This window comes from Mustelus asterias, chromosome 17 (genome assembly GCF_964213995.1).
Source record: "Mustelus asterias chromosome 17, sMusAst1.hap1.1, whole genome shotgun sequence".
Classification (NCBI taxonomy): Eukaryota; Metazoa; Chordata; class Chondrichthyes; order Carcharhiniformes; family Triakidae; genus Mustelus; species Mustelus asterias.
The window spans coordinates 5,678,397-5,696,722 of record NC_135817.1 but is presented as its reverse complement, the minus strand read 5'-3'; the positions used below and the strand labels follow the sequence as shown (position 1 = coordinate 5,696,722).

The window sequence follows — 18,326 nt, the reverse complement described above, 5'->3', positions numbered from 1 at the left end:
ACTGTGATGTTTTTTAATTCATTCGTGGGACATGGACGTCACTAGCTGGCCAGCATTTATTGCCCATCTCTAGTTGCCCAAGGGCAGTTGAGAGTCAACATTGCTGTGGCTCCAGAGTCGCATGTAGGCCAGACCAGGTAAGAACGGCAGATTTCCTTTCCTAAAGAACATTGGTGAACCAGTTTTTCCGACAGTCAACAATGGTTTCATGGTCATCAGTAGATTCTTAATTTCAGATATTTTCTACTGAATTAAAATTCTACCATCTGCCGTGGTGGGATTCAAACCGAGGTCCCCAGAACATTAGCTGAGTTTCTGGATTAATAGTCTAGCGATAATACCACTAGTCCATCGCCTCCCCTTTCAGAAGCACTGTTTCCTCAGTGTAGGTCCTCAAGATGATATCTGCTGCTTTAGTGGTAGGTGATTCAATTTTTCTCTATAGGTCGTCTTGGGAATTAGGGAGTCAGCAGCCACTGTATCGATCTCCATTCTTATAGGCTGTCCATTTAATTTTGGAACTATCCAGAACAGATGTGGTTCTTTTAACTTTACAGGAACAGAACAGGTACTTTTAACTTTAATTCCTCATCAGAATCATGTGCTCTGCCTTCATTGTACAGATTATCTTTTTCTTCCATGTTGTAAATTCTTTTAGTGGAGTTCATTTTGTTTTTCCTTTTAGGTGCATTCTGATTTTTTACTTGAACATTCTTTCCTAGAGAAGCTGATTTCCTCCAGCAAGTTTGTGCTATGTGACCAATTTTTCCATAGTTTATGCAGTGGCTATCTCTGCACCAGAAATCAACCTGTGAATGGCCCGCTTTGCACAGCAATGAAATACCTGTTGCTCTAGGTGGCGCCCATGTTGTGGATCCTCATGCTTGCTCCAAGCTGAGAAGCCTCCTTAGCAGCAAACTCCATTCAGTACACAAGCCTTGCTGTATAGCCTCTTTCCACAGCCCACAAACCAAACAGTCTCCAATTGTATCATCCAGAGAGTCACCAAATTCATAATGTTCCACAAGGTGCTTTAGGGTTACCCCAAATTGAGCTGTCTTCTCTCGTTCTAACTGATTTTGTTTATGGAACCTAAAATATTCTGCTATTGTTGAGTTTGGGTGAATGATGGTCTTCCAATATCTTAGTTAATTCTTGGTGTGTTTTGCTACTGAGTTTCTCGGGCTGAACCAGACTTTAGAGTAAATTGAAAGTTTTACTGCCAATGGTACTAAGAAAAGCAGGGACTACAATATCCTTTGAAATCTTATTTGCCAGTAAATAATATTGTTCTGCATAGAACTTCCAGTTCTCAGAATCTTCCTCAAATGAGCCAATGGCAGCAAACTTTCCTGCCATTTTTACTGGGTTACCAGGATATGTGCAGTAACTTTTTCCAGGAGGTTTTCTTTGATAACAACGGTCTAGTTTTATTTTTTCAATGTGAGTCGATGTAACAGCTAGCTCTAGATTTCAATGTAATCCAAGGAAGATCTATTTTTCACTCCACTTCTGTACCTTACTTAAAGTACACATATGGGAAGCTCTGCATCCTGAACTCCTCAGATTGCCCTGATTTTACTACTTGGTAGGGATCCACCTTTCTGCCCCACTATCATACTGGTCTGATAAGTGCAATCACTGAACTGCTGCTGATTCTGCTCCGATCATCAGAAACATGGAAAGGAGAATCGACCCTTCAATGAGTAAGTGCAGCTCTGCTTTTTCTTCTTTTTGCTAGAAGAGAATGTTTAATCTGCTCCTCATCGCCACTTTTCTTTTTATCCTGTTGTATGTGTTGCACTTGTGAAGATGAAAGAAAGTGGAATTACAGCATGGATTAGTTGCTGTCAACAGGCAGGTTTATTGAAAAGTTCACTGTACAAAGGCTTGCGCTGGACTGCCTGAAAGCCCACAGAGCAGTTGATGACATCACAAGCTAAACATGTGACTAGACTCTTAAACTGGCAACACAAAAACATAACATCCACCCAAATATGTAACAATGCCTATTCTCTTTAAATGTTACTTAAAGAGAATTTAAAGAAAATGTTCTGTATAATGTTCTTTTTTTTACTGTGGATGTTTGATGAGTTGGCCATAATTATCAGGTTTATGCGTCATTCCTTTTTTGAACATTGAACTGCAATTGCTTTCTTCCGGTCTTGTGCCTCACCAGGATTTATGGAACACTGGAAAATGACAGTCAAATCAGTATTTACGTATTGGCCCTGAAAGGTACTTTTGTTTAAATGTTGGCCCATAAATTTCCTGATGTTCGCCTTCAAGGAGTTCTTGAACCAAGATCTTTGCCTGCCTTGCAGACATATGAATTTAAACTGTGAATACATGACACCTTGGGTGTTTTATCATCAGTCAATACATACCACATGTCCACTTCATCTGAGTGGGCTCTGATGCTGAGTGCTTCAATTCCAGGCATTTCTGCTCTTTGAAGTGTCTCTTTGGGTATATTGTCCTGCCATTTGGTACCCATAGTGTTTCAAGTGCATCTCGTGCGGAATCTGTCCAACTGTTTAATATGTCTGGAGTAGGTAATTTGGGATCTCGAGCATGTAAGGAAGATAGATATTACTGCACCTTTTGTACGCACCACGTTTTGTTGTAATTTTGATACCTCGTTTTTCTCTAGTGTAAATGGACAAATTCTGAGCTTGCTCTGGCAACACTCTTCCACCTTGCTGTCAATTGAGACAATTCTAGCGATTGAGCTGCTTTTGAAAAATAGCCCATGATCCTTTGAAGGCCATCTTACAATCTGATATGAGGGCACAGTCATTGGCAAGCAGTAATTCCTGTATCATCTCTTAGTTGAGAATTTCAGTTGCCTCGGGTTGAAAAGAGTGCCATCTGTTCTGAATTGGATGTTTCCATCAAATGGCCCAGAAAGCATGGCAGCAAAGAATATACTGAAGAACACAAGGTCCACAAGACAACCCTACATCATGCACTTGTTACATTAAAGCGGGGGGGGGGATGAGAGTATTCACCACAGTCAGCAACTCTTGGCTTCATTCCATGGTAAAACTGCTGTATCAGATTTGCACCTCTATCAGGGCATCCAAGTTTAGCTAAGACTTACCACAAGTCACCTCCATTTACTGTTTTAAAGGCCTATTATGTTACTAATAGAAGGTTAAATTCACTTTACAAATAGTTAATTCTCAGAGTTGCAGCAACCTTTAGACTATTTTAAACATGTTTTTCAATCTCATGTTTGGAAATGATCTCGTAGCCTAAACAAAATAAAGAGAAATTCAATAGCCATCATATAGCACATTTTGTCTTGAGGCAATGGGAAGTCATTGTTCTATCCTGGAAAACCAGCTTCAGTTTTTGCCTTTTCATATGTGCTCAAGTAAAACATTAATTAATGCCCTACACCTACATATGATTAAATGCAATTGATATACAATTAAGTCATTTAGAATATTCTAGAGTAACTATGGATTATAATTAAACTCTATGAAAACTCAAGGAATAGAGTCTCATCTTTCAATTTGACACTTTGCGGTCTTCTGGTCTCAACATTGAATTCAATAAATTCAAGTCATAACTACCAATCCCTTTTGTTTTCTGAATGGCAGCTGCTGGGAATTATTCTGTTTTTGCCACTTATACCCTCCCGTGTAAATGGACAAATTCTGAGCTTGCTCTGGCAACACTCTTCCTGATTCCTGATTTAATTCCTGATTTATCTCCTTTTGCTTTGCACCATGGTCTTTGTTATCTAATCTTTCCTGCCTTCGACCTTAGCACAGACTGTGACTTTTGTTCTTTCCTTTCCTCTTCTCTTTACCTTTATCTGCACTTTCTTTTAAAACCTATCACATATCTACCTTTTTTTTCAGGTCTGATGCAAACTCATAAAATCTCTACAGTGCAGAAGGAGACCATTCGGCCCATCGAACCGGCACCAAAGACAATCCCACCTAAGCCTTATCCCCCAGCCGCACGAATTTATCCTGATAATCCCCCTGACACAAAGGCCAATTTAGCATGGCCAATCAACCTAACCTACATATCTTTGGACTATGGGAGGAAAACGGTACACCCCAAGGAAACCCATGCAAACACGGGGAGAACGTGCAAACTCCACACAGTCACCCATGGCCGGAATTGGTTCCGGGTTCCTGGTGCTGTGAGGCAGCAGTGCTAACCACTCTGCCACCGTGCTGCTCATAGAATAGTTAAGCCTGGCAATTACTGAAAAGAACATAGAAAATTTTATGATTGTTGATGATTTTGTACGGGTTAAAAAATACTGACCAACTTATTTAGTACTAAAATGATTCACACAATCCTAAAAGGTTAGAGTGCAGTACAATTGGTAACTAACTATGGGATGACTGAAAGAATCCTTTGCTTTTTGAGGTGATCTCTTGAAAATATAGTCTCTGGAACATTCTTTGCAAAATGATCAGAACTGCCGATACCAAGATCATTCTTAATTGTAAAGGTACTTCCCCTTTTGAAATCTCAACAATTTCCTATGAATATGATTATGGAACCAGAACCTTAATAGGTTAGTTTGCACTGAGATGAAGAGAATGTCCAATGTTATAATGCTAGTGGCTGAACAAGCAGGACTGCACATCTGTGCCATATTGGTGGACATCAATGATCATTAATTATGTATTTTAAAGTATTTAACAAGCAGGAGAAATTGACACAGCATTTGCAAAATGCACTTTCGTTTAGTGGCTGTGATGAAATCTCAATTGTCATTTTGAGTTACTTAGATCTCAGTCTGCAGGAGATTTCCATAGCTGGAAAGATGAGGTTAGTGAGAAATTAGAACTGTTCTTTCAGAATCTAAGATTTTAATTTATAACGAGAGGTGAAGCAACTAAAAGTAAATCGGAGGGCAGCCCAGCCAGGCTGTTATTTCATCTTGGATTTATGCAGGTATCAGATTAGAAATAAAATTATGAACATTTCAAACAAATGAAGTTCAAACTGGCTATGATTATAGAAAGGATCTATCTATAAACTGCAAAGATCTAGAGACTTTAAAGATCTATATTTTGATATTCCAAAAAGAACATTTTGCAGAATATGTATTGTGCATATCTTTCTTTGAATGTCAGCATCGCCTCTTTCTTATCTGTGCTTCTTTTGTAGTTTCTCCAGTTGGAGCTACAAAGTAGTGTTAAACCATTTCTGAATGTAAAGGCATTTGGTATGAAGGCCTGGCACCCTTCTGTGATTGGCCAGTGCCCTGATGTGAGCGTTTGATTTCCTTTTCCGTAGATTCTTAAACATTCCACAATAGAAGAGATGGCACATGTTGGGTGCAGTTGCCAGTAACTGTGCTGTACAGCTCTGACAAACTTCTCTATATACTAGATCATCACCATTACCAATATTCTTTAATACTGAGGCAATATGTTGACATTAGTCTGCAAACCAGCAGCTGAGTCTTATCCTCTGGCTTCACCTACCTCTCATGCTTTATAGCCTCTGTGCTAATTTTACCTCGTCACCTTGAAATAGGTAAAGGCTTGGAACATGAATAATACTGTGCTTATTAAATGTCGTATTCTCCCTGCAACAAAAACACAAATATTCATAGGCGGATTGTAAGTTACATTGCAAGTCTGGTAAAACAAACTTTCTGGCTTCATTCATGATGCAATATTATATTCACCAATTTGCCTGTTCTTTGCTTATGTTTTGGATTCCTGTTCCATACCTGGCTTGGATTCTCTCACTCCACCTGCCCCAGTGTCCCACATCCCAGCTTTTAGGAGAGCCCCAACTCGTGGCTTTCCCACTACCACACTGCTTGGCTTGTATCACGTTCTGGCTCCTCTGAAATGCTCCGCTCTTTCGGAGCTTGTAAAGCACAAATGGTGGCTCCTGGCATTGACCTGATTCTGAGCTAAAAATTATCTTTGCCCCTGGTCTGGTGACTCACACAATTAAATATTGCGAAATGGATCTGATTTACTCTTTCAGCACTTTTGCCTTTTAACGAGGTTGTTGAAAGTATTTGATTGTACTTTTATAGATTTTAAAAATTCTTTCCTGGGTTTGGGCATCACTGGCTAGGCTGGCAATTATTGCCCGTCCCTAATTGCCCATGAGAAGATGGTGGTGAGCTACCTCCTTGAACTGCTGCAGTCCAAGTGGAGGTACACCCACAATTCTGCTGGGAAGGGATTTCTGTGATTTTGATCCCGTGACGAAGAAGGAATGGCAGTGCAGTTCCAAGTGAGAATGGTGTTTTGTTGGGAGGGGAACTTGAAGGTGATTTTGTTCTCATGCACCTGCAGCCCTGGTCTTTCAATGTGGTCGATGTCGCAGGTTGGAAGGTTCTGTTGAAGGCGTATTGGTGAATTGCTGCAGTGTGTCTTATAGAGGCCATAGAATCCCTACTGTGCAGAAGGAGGTCATTATTATATATATTATATATTGTATGTAAAACACACTGCTACCATTATGTGTCAGTGGTGGAGGGGTGTCAGTCAAAGGGATGGCTTTGTCCTGGATGGTGTTGAGTTTCTTGGGTGGTGTTGTAGCTGCAGTCACCCAGGCAAATAGATCACATTCCTGACCATGCCTTGTAGATAATGGACACGTTTTGTAGAGTCAGGAGGTACGTTACCGCAGAAATTCTAGCCCCTGACATTCTTTTGTAGCCATGATGTGGAGATGCCAGCGTTGGACTGGGGTAAACACAGTAAGAAGTTTAACAACACCAGGTTAAAGTCCAACAGGTTTATTTGGTAGCAAAAGCCACACAAGCTTTCGGAGCTGCAAGCCCCTTCTTCAGGTGAGTGGGAATTCTGTTCACAAACAGAGCATATAAAGACACAACCTCATTCCAACCATTATTCATGTAAATTGAGGTTGTGTCTTTATATGCTCTGTTTGTGAACAGAATTCCCACTCACCTGAAGAAGGGGCTTGCAGCTCCGAAAGCTTGTGTGGCTTTTGCTACCAAATAAACCTGTTGGACTTTAACCTGGTGTTGTTAAACTTCTTACATTCTTTTGTAGCCACAGTATTCATACAGCTGGTTGTACTCTGTCTGGCCAATAGTATAACATAACCAAATTCATTGCAAACATGGATGGAAAAAATTAGAGGGGACATTGCCTCTGACAGTGCAGCCCTCCCTCAGTACTGCACTGGAGGATCAATCTTGATCGAGTTGTGTGCAAGTCCTGGATTGGAACCATGAGCTACAGTTGCAATTAGTTCTTCTGTGTGACCCCATATTGATGGTGAGGGCTACAGCAATGGTAATGCTATTGAATGTTAAGGGTGATGATAGGGTGGAGGTTGCAGGGAGGGAGTGAATGGGGGAGTCAACAGCAAGGGCAGAGCACCCCTTTCCTGATGCCAGGTCCCTCAATCAGGCATTTAGTGCCTTTGAAGGAGGAACCTGATAATCAACCCCACTCGGGTTTTCTTGTTGTGCTCCCTGCATGGTGAGACCCCACCTGCTGCTAGGTTAATACCAGCAGTGAAGGATAAGGCCTTAGTGGGCATCAGTTGCTCACTTAAGGACCTCAGCTGGCAGTGGGATGGGAAGGCCCTCTTACCTGATTAAATGCCACCTGCCACCAAGCTTGCAACAAGGAAGGGCATTAAATTTTGCCTTGTGTCTCTCTGACCTTCGCCCTCCAGTTCTCAAGCGCCAACCTCTCCAAATTCACAAAGGCACTATACCTCTGACTATATTTGATGTGAATAAATTACCTTCTTCACTATTCAAAGCAGTTTAAAGTAAATTAAAAAAGCAGTTGCCTTTTCCATATTTTCTATTAATTCATAAGGCAAGCCTCCTCAGCTTTTTCTATTTTGAACTTGTCGAACATAAGAACTAGGAGCAGGAGTAAACCATTTGGCTCTTCGCGCCTGCTCCACCATTCAATAAGATCATAGCTGATCTTTTTGTGGACTCAGCTCCACTTACCCACCCGCTCACCCTAAACCTTAATTCCTTTCAAAAATTTATCTATCCTTGCCTTAAAAACATTCAATGAGGTAGCCTCAACTGCTTTAATGGGCAGGGAATTCCACAGATTCACAACCCTTTGTGTGAAGAAGTTCCTCCTCAACTCGGTCCTAAATCTGCTCCCTGTTATTTTGATGTCATGCCCCCTAGTTCTAGTTTTGCCTGCCAGTGGAAATAACTTCGCTGCTTCTATCTTATCTATTCCCTTCATAATCTTATATGTTTCTATACGATCTCTCCTCATTCTTCTGAATTCCAATGAGTATTCCCAGTCTCTCCTCAAAAGCCAACCCTCTCAACTCCGGAATCAACCTAAAGAATCTCCTCTGCACCCCCTCCAGTGCCAGTATATCCTTTCTCAAGTAAGGCCAAAACTGTATACAGTACTCTAGGTGTGGCCTCACCAGCACCTTATACAGCTGCAACATAACCTCGCTATTTTTAAACTCCATCCCTCTAGCAATGAAGGACAAAATTCCATTTGCCTTCTTAATTACCTGCTGCACCTGCAAATCAACTTTGTTATTCATGCACAAGGACACCCAGGTCCCTCTGCACAGCAGCGTGCTGCAATTGTTTTACCATTTACATTTACCAACATTGTACTCCATCTGCCAGACCCTTGCCCACTCACTTAGACTATCTATATCCCTTTGCAGACTTTCAGTGCCATTGCCCACTGCGCATGTAATGTTCTCAAAGAATTCCACCAGGTTAGTCAAACATGAGCTGCCCTTTATGAATCCATGCTGCATCTTTCCAATGGTAAGGTCCTGCCCAGGTGTCAACTTGGAAGAAATGGTCCTGCCTCACTTTGAACCACTCCACCAATTCAACGTCTCTTTTGTCAAGTGACAAAAATACAAGCTACAATATAAATACTAACAAATACCTTCCTCATGTTTGGTAGCATGTAGTTGTGGTTCTGAACCTAGAGGTTGTGAATTCAAATGCCACCGTGGAAAATTTAAAATTGAATTCAGTAAAGCTGGTAATTTGTGGTCTAGCATGTCGCCTTATCAGTGGCTGGGATGATATTTTCTTCTTCCATGCCAATGGTAACTTTTATAAAAAATATATATATATATGTACACTATAGTATTTTGTTTCTTCTTGCACACATCACCTTGATATTGGTGCACATAACCAAATTCATTGCAAACATGGATGGAAAAAATTAGAGGGAATATTGACAATGCAGCGAGTCCCTCAGTACTGCACTGGAGGATCAATCTTGATCGAGTTCTGTGTGCAAGTCCTGGATTGGAACTGTGAGCCATGGTTGCATTTAGCTCTGTGTTTAGTTAGTCGGTTTGTATGAGGCCTGATCCTGAAGGCTTTATTTTGCAACAGTTGGATCAACCGCATAAGCATATACTTAATGTGCATCAAATGACCAGATACCATCTGTATTTCCTGGGTGACTTATCATTGTTGTGGCTGAGGTGAAAATAGAACCTTCGTCTTGGTAGGCATAATTAAATGTCAAATATATTTTGTTTCTGTTTTTTAGGCAGAGTTTGAACAACAGTTATTGCTGTGATAGTTTAGCACAAAATAGCATGTACTTCAATATTAAAGGCACAATAATAAGACATCATTAGAACAGCAGTAGGCCATTCTGCCACTTAGGACTGTTCCACTATTCAATCCTTACCTAATCAAAGCTTGTTGATTTTAATTTTAATTGGCTCACTAGCTTTAGAGGGATGGGTGGTGGGGAGGGAGGGAAGATATTTCCACTATCTTTGTGAGAAGTGCTTCATGCTTTCAGTCCCAAATGGCTTGGCTCTAATTTTAAGTTTGTGATTCATTATTCTCTCCGCCAGAGAAAAAAGGAGCTGGAGCACTAGATTTTGCAGGTAAATTACAGAAGAATGCAAGAGCTCTTGAGCATTCACACGGGGCAGCTTCAATATCTCAATTTAGACTAGGATAGTAATCAACTAAAGGACAAAAAGGGAAATTAATTTCTGAAATGTGTACAAGAGAACTTTATTAAGTGTGTTTCCAGTTCAGTGAGAAAGTTAGTGGTGCTGGATCTAATTTTTTGGAAATTTGCAGGGGGTAACTGGAGCAAGTTGCAGTGGAATTGTATTTGAGAAAGTGATGAAATCATCAGGTTTAAGTAATTTTGGAATAGGGCAAAGGTACAATTAAGTGTAAAATTACTTAACTGGGTTAACTTCAGTGAGTTGGAAATGGATCTGGCTCGGGCGGATTGCAATCAAAAATTGGGAGACAAAACAGCAATTGAACAATTGGAAGCCTTCAAAGAGAAGATGGGCTGTGTACAGAGTAGATACATTTCCATGAGGGGGAAAATAAATGACATCCAAAGCTTAGAGCTTCTTGGATTACCTAAATATTTGAAATTAAAATGAAAGAACAAAAAGAGGTTTTTAATCATTTTAAGGTTCATACTACAATATGGAACCAAGCTGAATATAGAAGTAATTTGAGAAATTTTGCTGTTTTAAGGATCTGACTAAATGTGGGGTGTTTTTCTTGTATTCCATTGTTATTTCTATGTAATTCAAAATTTAAAAATGTAAAGTTAAAATGCATATTTTTAATTTATGTAATCACAGGTTATTTTGGTTCAAGTCAATCCAGGTGAGACGTTTACCATAAGAAGAGAGGATGGGCAGCTTCAGTGCATTACAGGTGAGCTACTGCAATAAGTTGTCAATGTTTGGTAGTCCAGTATGTATCTGAAGCTTCTAATGGAGTGCAGCAGCTAAGTCTCTCTCAAAATGTCTTTGGTAAAGGGAAGAACATTGTGTAAATTGCTCAGAAAATGCACTGAATCATCGTACATAAATGGTTCGGAGTGTTCTGTGAGACACTCTTCCATTGGAATAAATTATTGCTTTGAGTTTTCTTAACAACTCTTGCTCTTCATAGTTGTCAATGTATACCAGTGTCTGCAAGGTGTTTATTTGCTCAATGGTGAATTTTCTCTGCAGCTTGCCAAACTGGCCTTTTTAGCCCCTGCCTTTTAACACAGTATAGTCCAAAACCATGCAGACCAATGAACTTAATATAATGGGGAATCAACACAGAGTGCCTTATAAATATGGAGAAATATGGTTTGGCCAGTTCCCTACAAGGTTATGTTAGAAGAACATCACAAGAATTGCTGGATGTTGAGCAGACCTTCATAATTATGACCCTCTCGCAAACTGCTCGATTGACAAACCAGCCGGTGCTGTGTTCCTCTCCGGGGCAGTGGCGCACGCAGATCTTCTCCACCTGATAGGGAAGCCGGTGCCGGGTTCAATTCGTTCAGTGCAACAAACTGGAACAGTCTGAGACCATGAGAACTGTTACAGTTACAGATCAGAATTCTGTGTTTCAAAAGGTTTGGATAGAATACCAGTAGCAGAACTTCACAAATCAACTTTTCGCAGAAATTGAGCTCTCTTTCAGACAATGCTTTATCTGATATCCTGTCCCTTCTGAGTTGGGTAAGAAGTCTCACAACACCAGGTTAAATTCTGAGTTGCCCAGGTGTGGATCAAATGCATAATAAAACAAATTAAGTATTTGGGTTTTGTATCAGTCCATAGTACCATTATTGTAAGGAACTCTTGAATAAAGTTGATCCTTTCAGTTCAGTTAATTTGAAGGTGATATACTGTCATTTGCAAGAAATATATTTGTACCTAGACTCAGGTTGCAAGTATGCAGATGGAAGAGTGACATCTTTAAGACTGGGTTTTAGATATATATCCATAGATCAGGGCTATGAGAATAAATTTATTCCTCTTATTATGAGGAATAAAAGATACACAAAGTGTCTGAACAAAGACAGGGTTTGAACATAGAAGTGCCTGAATAAAAAAGTGAAAGCAATTTAAAGGCTAAGCAGAAAATGTTCTAAAAATTATATTTAAGTAGAGAATTAAAGAGGTTCCAGTACTATTGTTAACCAGATGCTAGAAGTGCCATTTACTCTTCTAACTTTTTCTGGTTAACTATCACTGTAAGACCGTTGGATCCATTTAAAGTTTGCGATTTATATCATAGTTTTGGATGGTTTCCATTGCAGGACAATTGCCTAGCGGAAGTTTGAACTTCCCAGGCATTTGCCATTAAATCCTTGCTTGGTGACTTCCGGTCAGAGGTCCCCCAGTGCATCCTTTGGGTACGCAACCCCCCTCAGGTGTGACATTTTAGAACTCAGAAGTTATGGACCATGGTTTTTCCAGATTCTTTCCAGGAGATGCGAATATTAAGTATTGTGTAGGTGGTCTTAGGAAAAGGTTAGTCTAAATATTATGAAGAAATAGAACAATGTTGGAATAATTCTTCCCATCAATCTTCACAAAGATATCTGTGGATTAAGTCCATTTCTTAATTTTTCCCAAAACATGTGACCGATATAGAGTTTACTGATGTTGTGATGTTAGTGTACCTTTAAGAAAGGTGGTTTTTAAATCATGATTTTTGCAGCTCTCTCAGTTTCAGTGGTTACTTAGCTTACAGCTTCAGTGATGTCATTATTGTTGACTACGTTGAGTCCTTTTATTGCTACTTCAATAGCTTAAAGGAGAGTTGTTTATGTTTACTCTGGGATTAGCTTTATGATGCTGCATTGTCAGGAGAAAAGGTCCTGTGTTTTTTGGACAGTTTTTTCTTTCCAGTGACTTTAAGGTTTCAGTTTTGAGAGTTCTGAGACTGCAGTTTAGGTTTTTAGTTTTGGCAGGGGGATCAGGCAAAACAGAAGCTGAAGTCTCTGTCTTTGTCTCCTTGCTCTATTTGGAAATTCTGCTGATTATCTCAAGGCAACATTTTGCCTTCCTGAAGGAAAGTGCAGGCTTTGAAAAGACTCAATTCTAGTCAAGTTAGATTTTAATCCAAGCTATATTAAGCTTATGAAAAGGGTTTTGTCTATGAAAGGTTTTGGCTTGTTGGAATAGCTTTAATGTTCAATTACGGGTTGATACATGATTGTGGTTGTTTTCTTTCTGTTTTATTGTTTGTAATTGTTAAAAGGTTTTGCTAATTTTCTTACTATACATGTTACCTATATTCTTAAATAAACTTTGTTTTATAAAAGCTCCCTACTGGATCATTTGAATCACAGCTGAAGTGAAGCATTTCATGCTTATCCTAGCCAAATTCAAGATGCAAAACTTACGATTCAGGCAGGCTTCATAAAACACTTTGAAGTTTCTAACCTGAACCATAACAATGTACAAAAATAAGCAATGAAATGTTTATAGGGCTCCTGGGCCACATAACATAAGCACTCAAATTGTCAATGAAATGAAGTAATTCGGGTGATGAACACTTACAAAAGCTTCATAAATACGAGATTATATTTGAGGATGGTGTCACGAGGCTATACCCCATTACTTTTGAAAATATTTTTCAACTTGCAACTGACTGGAAATTTTGCAACTTGAACTGACACCGAGCAAGCTACTTAAAAATGCTTGGCCACATTCCAAGTTGAAGGTAAGCAACGAAACAGTCTCAGGGGAATTTGAAGTAAAAGACATTTCCTATAATCCACACGGCACCCAACAAAACTTGTTATTGTCTACAGAAGAAACATTAAGCATTCAAAGTGTTGAATACTGAAACAATGGCTGCCACAGACAGACACACCCAAAACCTCTTGGAAACAAAGTGCATGAAGTATTTCAAGGCAAGGCTGACCGACTGGAGAGAGATTGCAAGTGCTACAGTGTCAAGAAAGTCTCTAGCAGAGGAAACAGGCTGACAACTGCTTTCTCTCCCCCTCTTTTGGAATTAATGTGTTACCAGGTTCAAGAAGCAACTCTACCAGAAAGCCAGAGATCTCGATGATTACATCATCTATAACTGACTGCAATAAACTAGCTAACCCAAATCAGCGCAGCGTTTAGAATCTACACCTCAAGGACAAACGAGGGACACAACTGTATATTTTTTTTACCATTTTTCATTGGATTCTAACTCCTTATTTCTGATACCTGTGTACAGGTGGACCCAAGTGAATAAATGATGGCTGAATGCTTGACGTTGAATTTTATTATTTTTGTAGAGTTTAGTGGTTAATAAATTTGCTTTTTCAAAGACTCAATAAAACCTTGTTTGATTGGCTCCTTGTTACTCTCAACTTAAATAGTTAAATATATTCTGATTTGAAAAAGAAATATCGTCATGAAAAAGAAAATTAAACTTCTGTTGTGACCAACTGAGGAGGTTGAATAGAGGAGTGCCAGTTCGCCCCTTCTCACCTGGTTGTAACAAAAGATATGACATGTTATCCTGATATTCAAAAAAGCAGTGAGACATGTATCAGGAGATAACAATTAGACTGACATCTGTCATGTGAAGTATTTGAGCATACTTTTAGAATGTTATTGATCTTCCAAAAACACACAAGTTATCGAGTGGTTAGCACTGTTTAAAAAGCTGTTGGATGTGGGAATTCTTTGAAAAGGTTAGCAGATATAATGATTTCAGAAAGCTTTTAATCAATTCACTACATTTTAGAGAAGGCTAAAGTTCATGGAATAAATGAGAAATAAATGACAAGCTGATTTGATTGCAACTCAATTTGGTTGTAGGATGCACTTTTTGAAGACGAAAAAGCTGACCATGAATGTGGCATAACATGAAATTTGCAGCTTACATTATGCTTTAGAGGTTTTTAAGACAGATTCGCAATATTCATAAAGATTTGAATCATTTAAGTCCATAGGCTAAGGGATGGTTAGGTAGATTTTAATGCAATGATATGGGAACAGACTATGTGAACTCTATTCAGTCACACATGGTATTGCACAGGAAGGCAGTATTCAGGTAAAGCTGGATTTTAGAGTGTGATAGAATTAATAGACTAAGGTGGTAGAATTGGGAATTGAGAGGGGAAAGAGATGGAAAAAGGGATCATGAGAGACAGAGTGGAGAGGGAAAAAAAAAGAGGAATAGGAGTGGGACTAAAAAAAGTGGGAGTGGGTGGGGACTTGCAAACTTTTAGGGAAAGGATGAACTGTAAGTAACTCGGAGTTCCAGTGCAGATATTTGAAGCAGGCTGTTTGTATTACTGTCTAATCGCTGCACTTATTTGTTGCTGCTGCAGCTGTACTCATATTTTCAATGCTGCGTGTGCCATTTTGGGTGGACAGTTAGCTTGGCACTGGGGCTGCGCTGGAAGAATGCAAAGTAGGGAGATTGTGACATCATCCAGTGTGTGACACTGGTTTGACTCCAGCACTGTCATGTTCAAACTAAATGCTGCAGCTAATGCCCTCTCTTAACCTTGCACAGCCAAGCATACATTCAGTAACAGGATGGACTCTCCATCAGTGCTATTTAAAGGAATCATCAAGTACTTTAAGATAAGTTGTTGACTGATTTCTGCCACTTGTTGCTAAGTAAGTAGAAGTGTTTGGCTTGTACAGCTATTTAATTGATGAGGTCTACAGGGCGTGGTATGGCTTATGAAGACAACCTTGGTTCTCATTTCTAGGGTTCTGCTCAGTTACTCCCAGTCATGGGTGTTGTAGTTTCTATTCTTGGTTTGCAGCATAACGGAGAGTTAGCAGAGACAATATAGAAGAGGATAAACTGTTTGAAGAGGGAGAGGACTTTGAATAGGAAACCAATCCACACAAGCTTTAAACAGCAACTCTGGGACCTGGACTGTAGTATGGAACCGTGTGCATTTCAGGTCCTCACTGAATTTTCCAGTTTTTGCAGGCTGACCTCCTGTCTCAGAACATAGTGAGGATGGCATTGTCAATAGATATCACCATAGCTATCAATTTCTTCACATGGGATTAATCCCAGGCTGGAGCAGGCGACATCTCTGGTATCTCTTTGTTTGCCCTCCACTATTGTATAAGAAAGGTCACTGGCACACTCTATGCAAAGACAGAAGAACATATTGCACTCTCTTTCCAGACAGAAGCAGGTGGAGCAAACAGCGGCCTCACCAGGATAGTAAGCTTGCCCGGGTGCAGGGTGCCATTTACCAAGCACACCTTTATGGGCAACGCATGGAATGTACCATAGTCGTTGCCTGCATGAACATCACCAGTCCGCTGTGGATGGAGCATCTGACTCTTACACTAAGGCCTCCAATGTTGTGTTGGAGAACTTTGGAGCATGCTGTCAGCTCTGTTGTGCCATTTGTCAGTGTTCTTCTTGCTCGGAAACTCTTCCCTAGATATTTCCAGCACTTAAGCAGTTGGTATTGCAGGCTACTTTTAAGTGGTGCTTTGCGTCCTTTGCTCATTTGTGAAGCTACTCAGTGGCCTGCTTAACACTAGCTCCATGTAACAATTGTGATGAGTAGGTAGCATGAAGTTTGTGTGCTGCCTGCATTGAAATCAATGGAAACTGCTTAGCCACACATTGTGACGCAAGTGCCTGCTTTCAGGCTTTATTACATTTTTGTCCTAAAACTCATTTGAAAATAAGTACTGTGCATTCAGGAAGTAAAAATTGAGCAGTCACGTTGGATTGCTTAGCAGATACTTATTGCAATGAGGCCTTGGGTGAGGTGGTGGGTGAGAACCTTCTCTGGTCAACGATGGCTCCCACTTTTACAATAAACATCAAATCCAAATGAACAGCAGCTTTGAGCTTTGACAAAGGAGCGAGTGGACTTGAAACGTCAGCTCTTTTCTCTCCTTACAGATGCTGCCAGACCTGCTGAGATTTTCCAGCATTTTCTCTTGGATGCAGAAGAGGACCTTGGTCTCATTGAGTCTGCACCAATATGTGAGAAACATCTGACCTACCTACCTAATCCCATTTTCGAGCACTTGGCCTATAGCCTTGAATGTTATGACGTGCCAAGTGCTCATCCAGGTACTTTTTTAAGGGATGTGAGGCAACCTGCTTCCACCACCCTCCCAGGCAGCACATTTCAGGCCGTCATCACCCTCTGGGTAAAATGTTTTTCTTTGCATCCCCCCCCCCCCCCCCCCCCCCCAACCTTCTGCCCTTTACCTTGAACTCGTGTCCCCTTGTGACTGACCCTTTAAGTAAGGGGAATAGCTGCTCCCCCATCCACCCTGTCCATGCCCCTCATAATCTTGTACACCTTGATCAGGTCGTCCTTGTATCTTTCTTCTCTGTTTCAACAAAAGCAACACAAGTCCATCCGACCTCTTCTTAAATGTTCCATCCCAGGCAACATCCTGGTGAATCTCCTCTGTGCCACCTCCAATGTAATCACACCCTTCCTATAATGTGGCGACCAGAACTGCATGCAATACTCCAACCGTTGCCTCATCAAAGTGTTATATAACTCCACCATGACCTCCCTGCTTTTGTAATCTATGCCTCAATTGATGAAGGCAATTTTCGCCACCCCACTTACATTCCCTTCCACCTTCAAAGATCTATAGACTAACACATCAAGATCCCTTTATTCCTCTTAGGGTCATGCTATTCATTGAATACTTCCTTGGCAAATTACTCCTTCCAAAGTGTATTACCTCTCACTTTTCAAATTATCCTGTATCCCATGTGCATTTGCCTTTTTTATAAGTCTCCCATGTGAGACATTATCAAAGGTTTGCTGAAATCCATTTGGACTACATCAACTGCATTACCCTCATCTACACACTTGGTCACTGATGCGCGTTATCACACACGAGGCTTGAGATGCTCAGGAAATAAAGGCTTTTATTTGCTGTAACAATGCAGCTACTAATTATATACACGATCCCAGACTGAGGGGTCCCAGACAGAGCAGAGACCTTTATACCTCTCCCAGGAGGCGGAGCCCGACTGGGATGTACCACAATAACTATAATACAAGGTGTAACAGCCCAACCCTAACCCCAACAGCAACAAGTAGAACAACCCATCCCTAACCCCAACAGCAACATATATACATACTTGTAGTACTGGCCAGACCCTGGCTCAGTACTATCTAGTGGGAACCAATGATGGTTCACCACATTCACCCCTCCTTTGAAGACAAAGGCCGGCGGGGTACAAAAAAACAGAATAATTTGTCATCAGTCTATAAGTTCAGACGGTCAGGGGGACCGCACCGTCGTTGTGACCTCCTCAATACCGGCGATGACACCGGAGTAGGCACTCGCGGTGGCGTTCTCCCCAAGGCGATGTCCAACTGTTCCTCCACAGTCTCACGGACCGGTTGACCCTGAGGTGATGGTAATCCATGGAGTTCCGACACGCCCTGAAGTGGCGACCATCCTCTGGACTCAGGCAAGCTGTACACGGGAGTAAAAGGGTTAAGTAATGGTCCCGATGCTGCCCGCGCCGTGTCCGGAGGGGAAACAAGAGTTATGGGGTTTGTAACAGGGGGTATGGGAGCGACAGGGGTTTCTACGTCCCCTGCTGGCACCAGGTC

At 40.8% G+C, this 18,326-nt stretch overlaps 1 protein-coding gene across 3 annotated transcripts in view; it reads left to right on the top strand.

Annotated features, from left to right (window-relative positions):
* Positions 1-18,326, top strand: part of fndc3a (fibronectin type III domain containing 3A) — a 202,931-nt gene that overhangs the window by 62,104 nt on the left and 122,501 nt on the right. For 2 of the 3 annotated variants that reach the window (XM_078232183.1, XM_078232186.1), the window contains exon 3: positions 10,582-10,657. In XM_078232183.1, the coding sequence (XP_078088309.1) occupies positions 10,582-10,657 (76 nt within the window). Of the gene's footprint in view, positions 1-10,581; positions 10,658-15,264; positions 15,367-18,326 lie in introns of those variants that run through there. The other variant, XM_078232188.1, reaches the window with a different exon arrangement.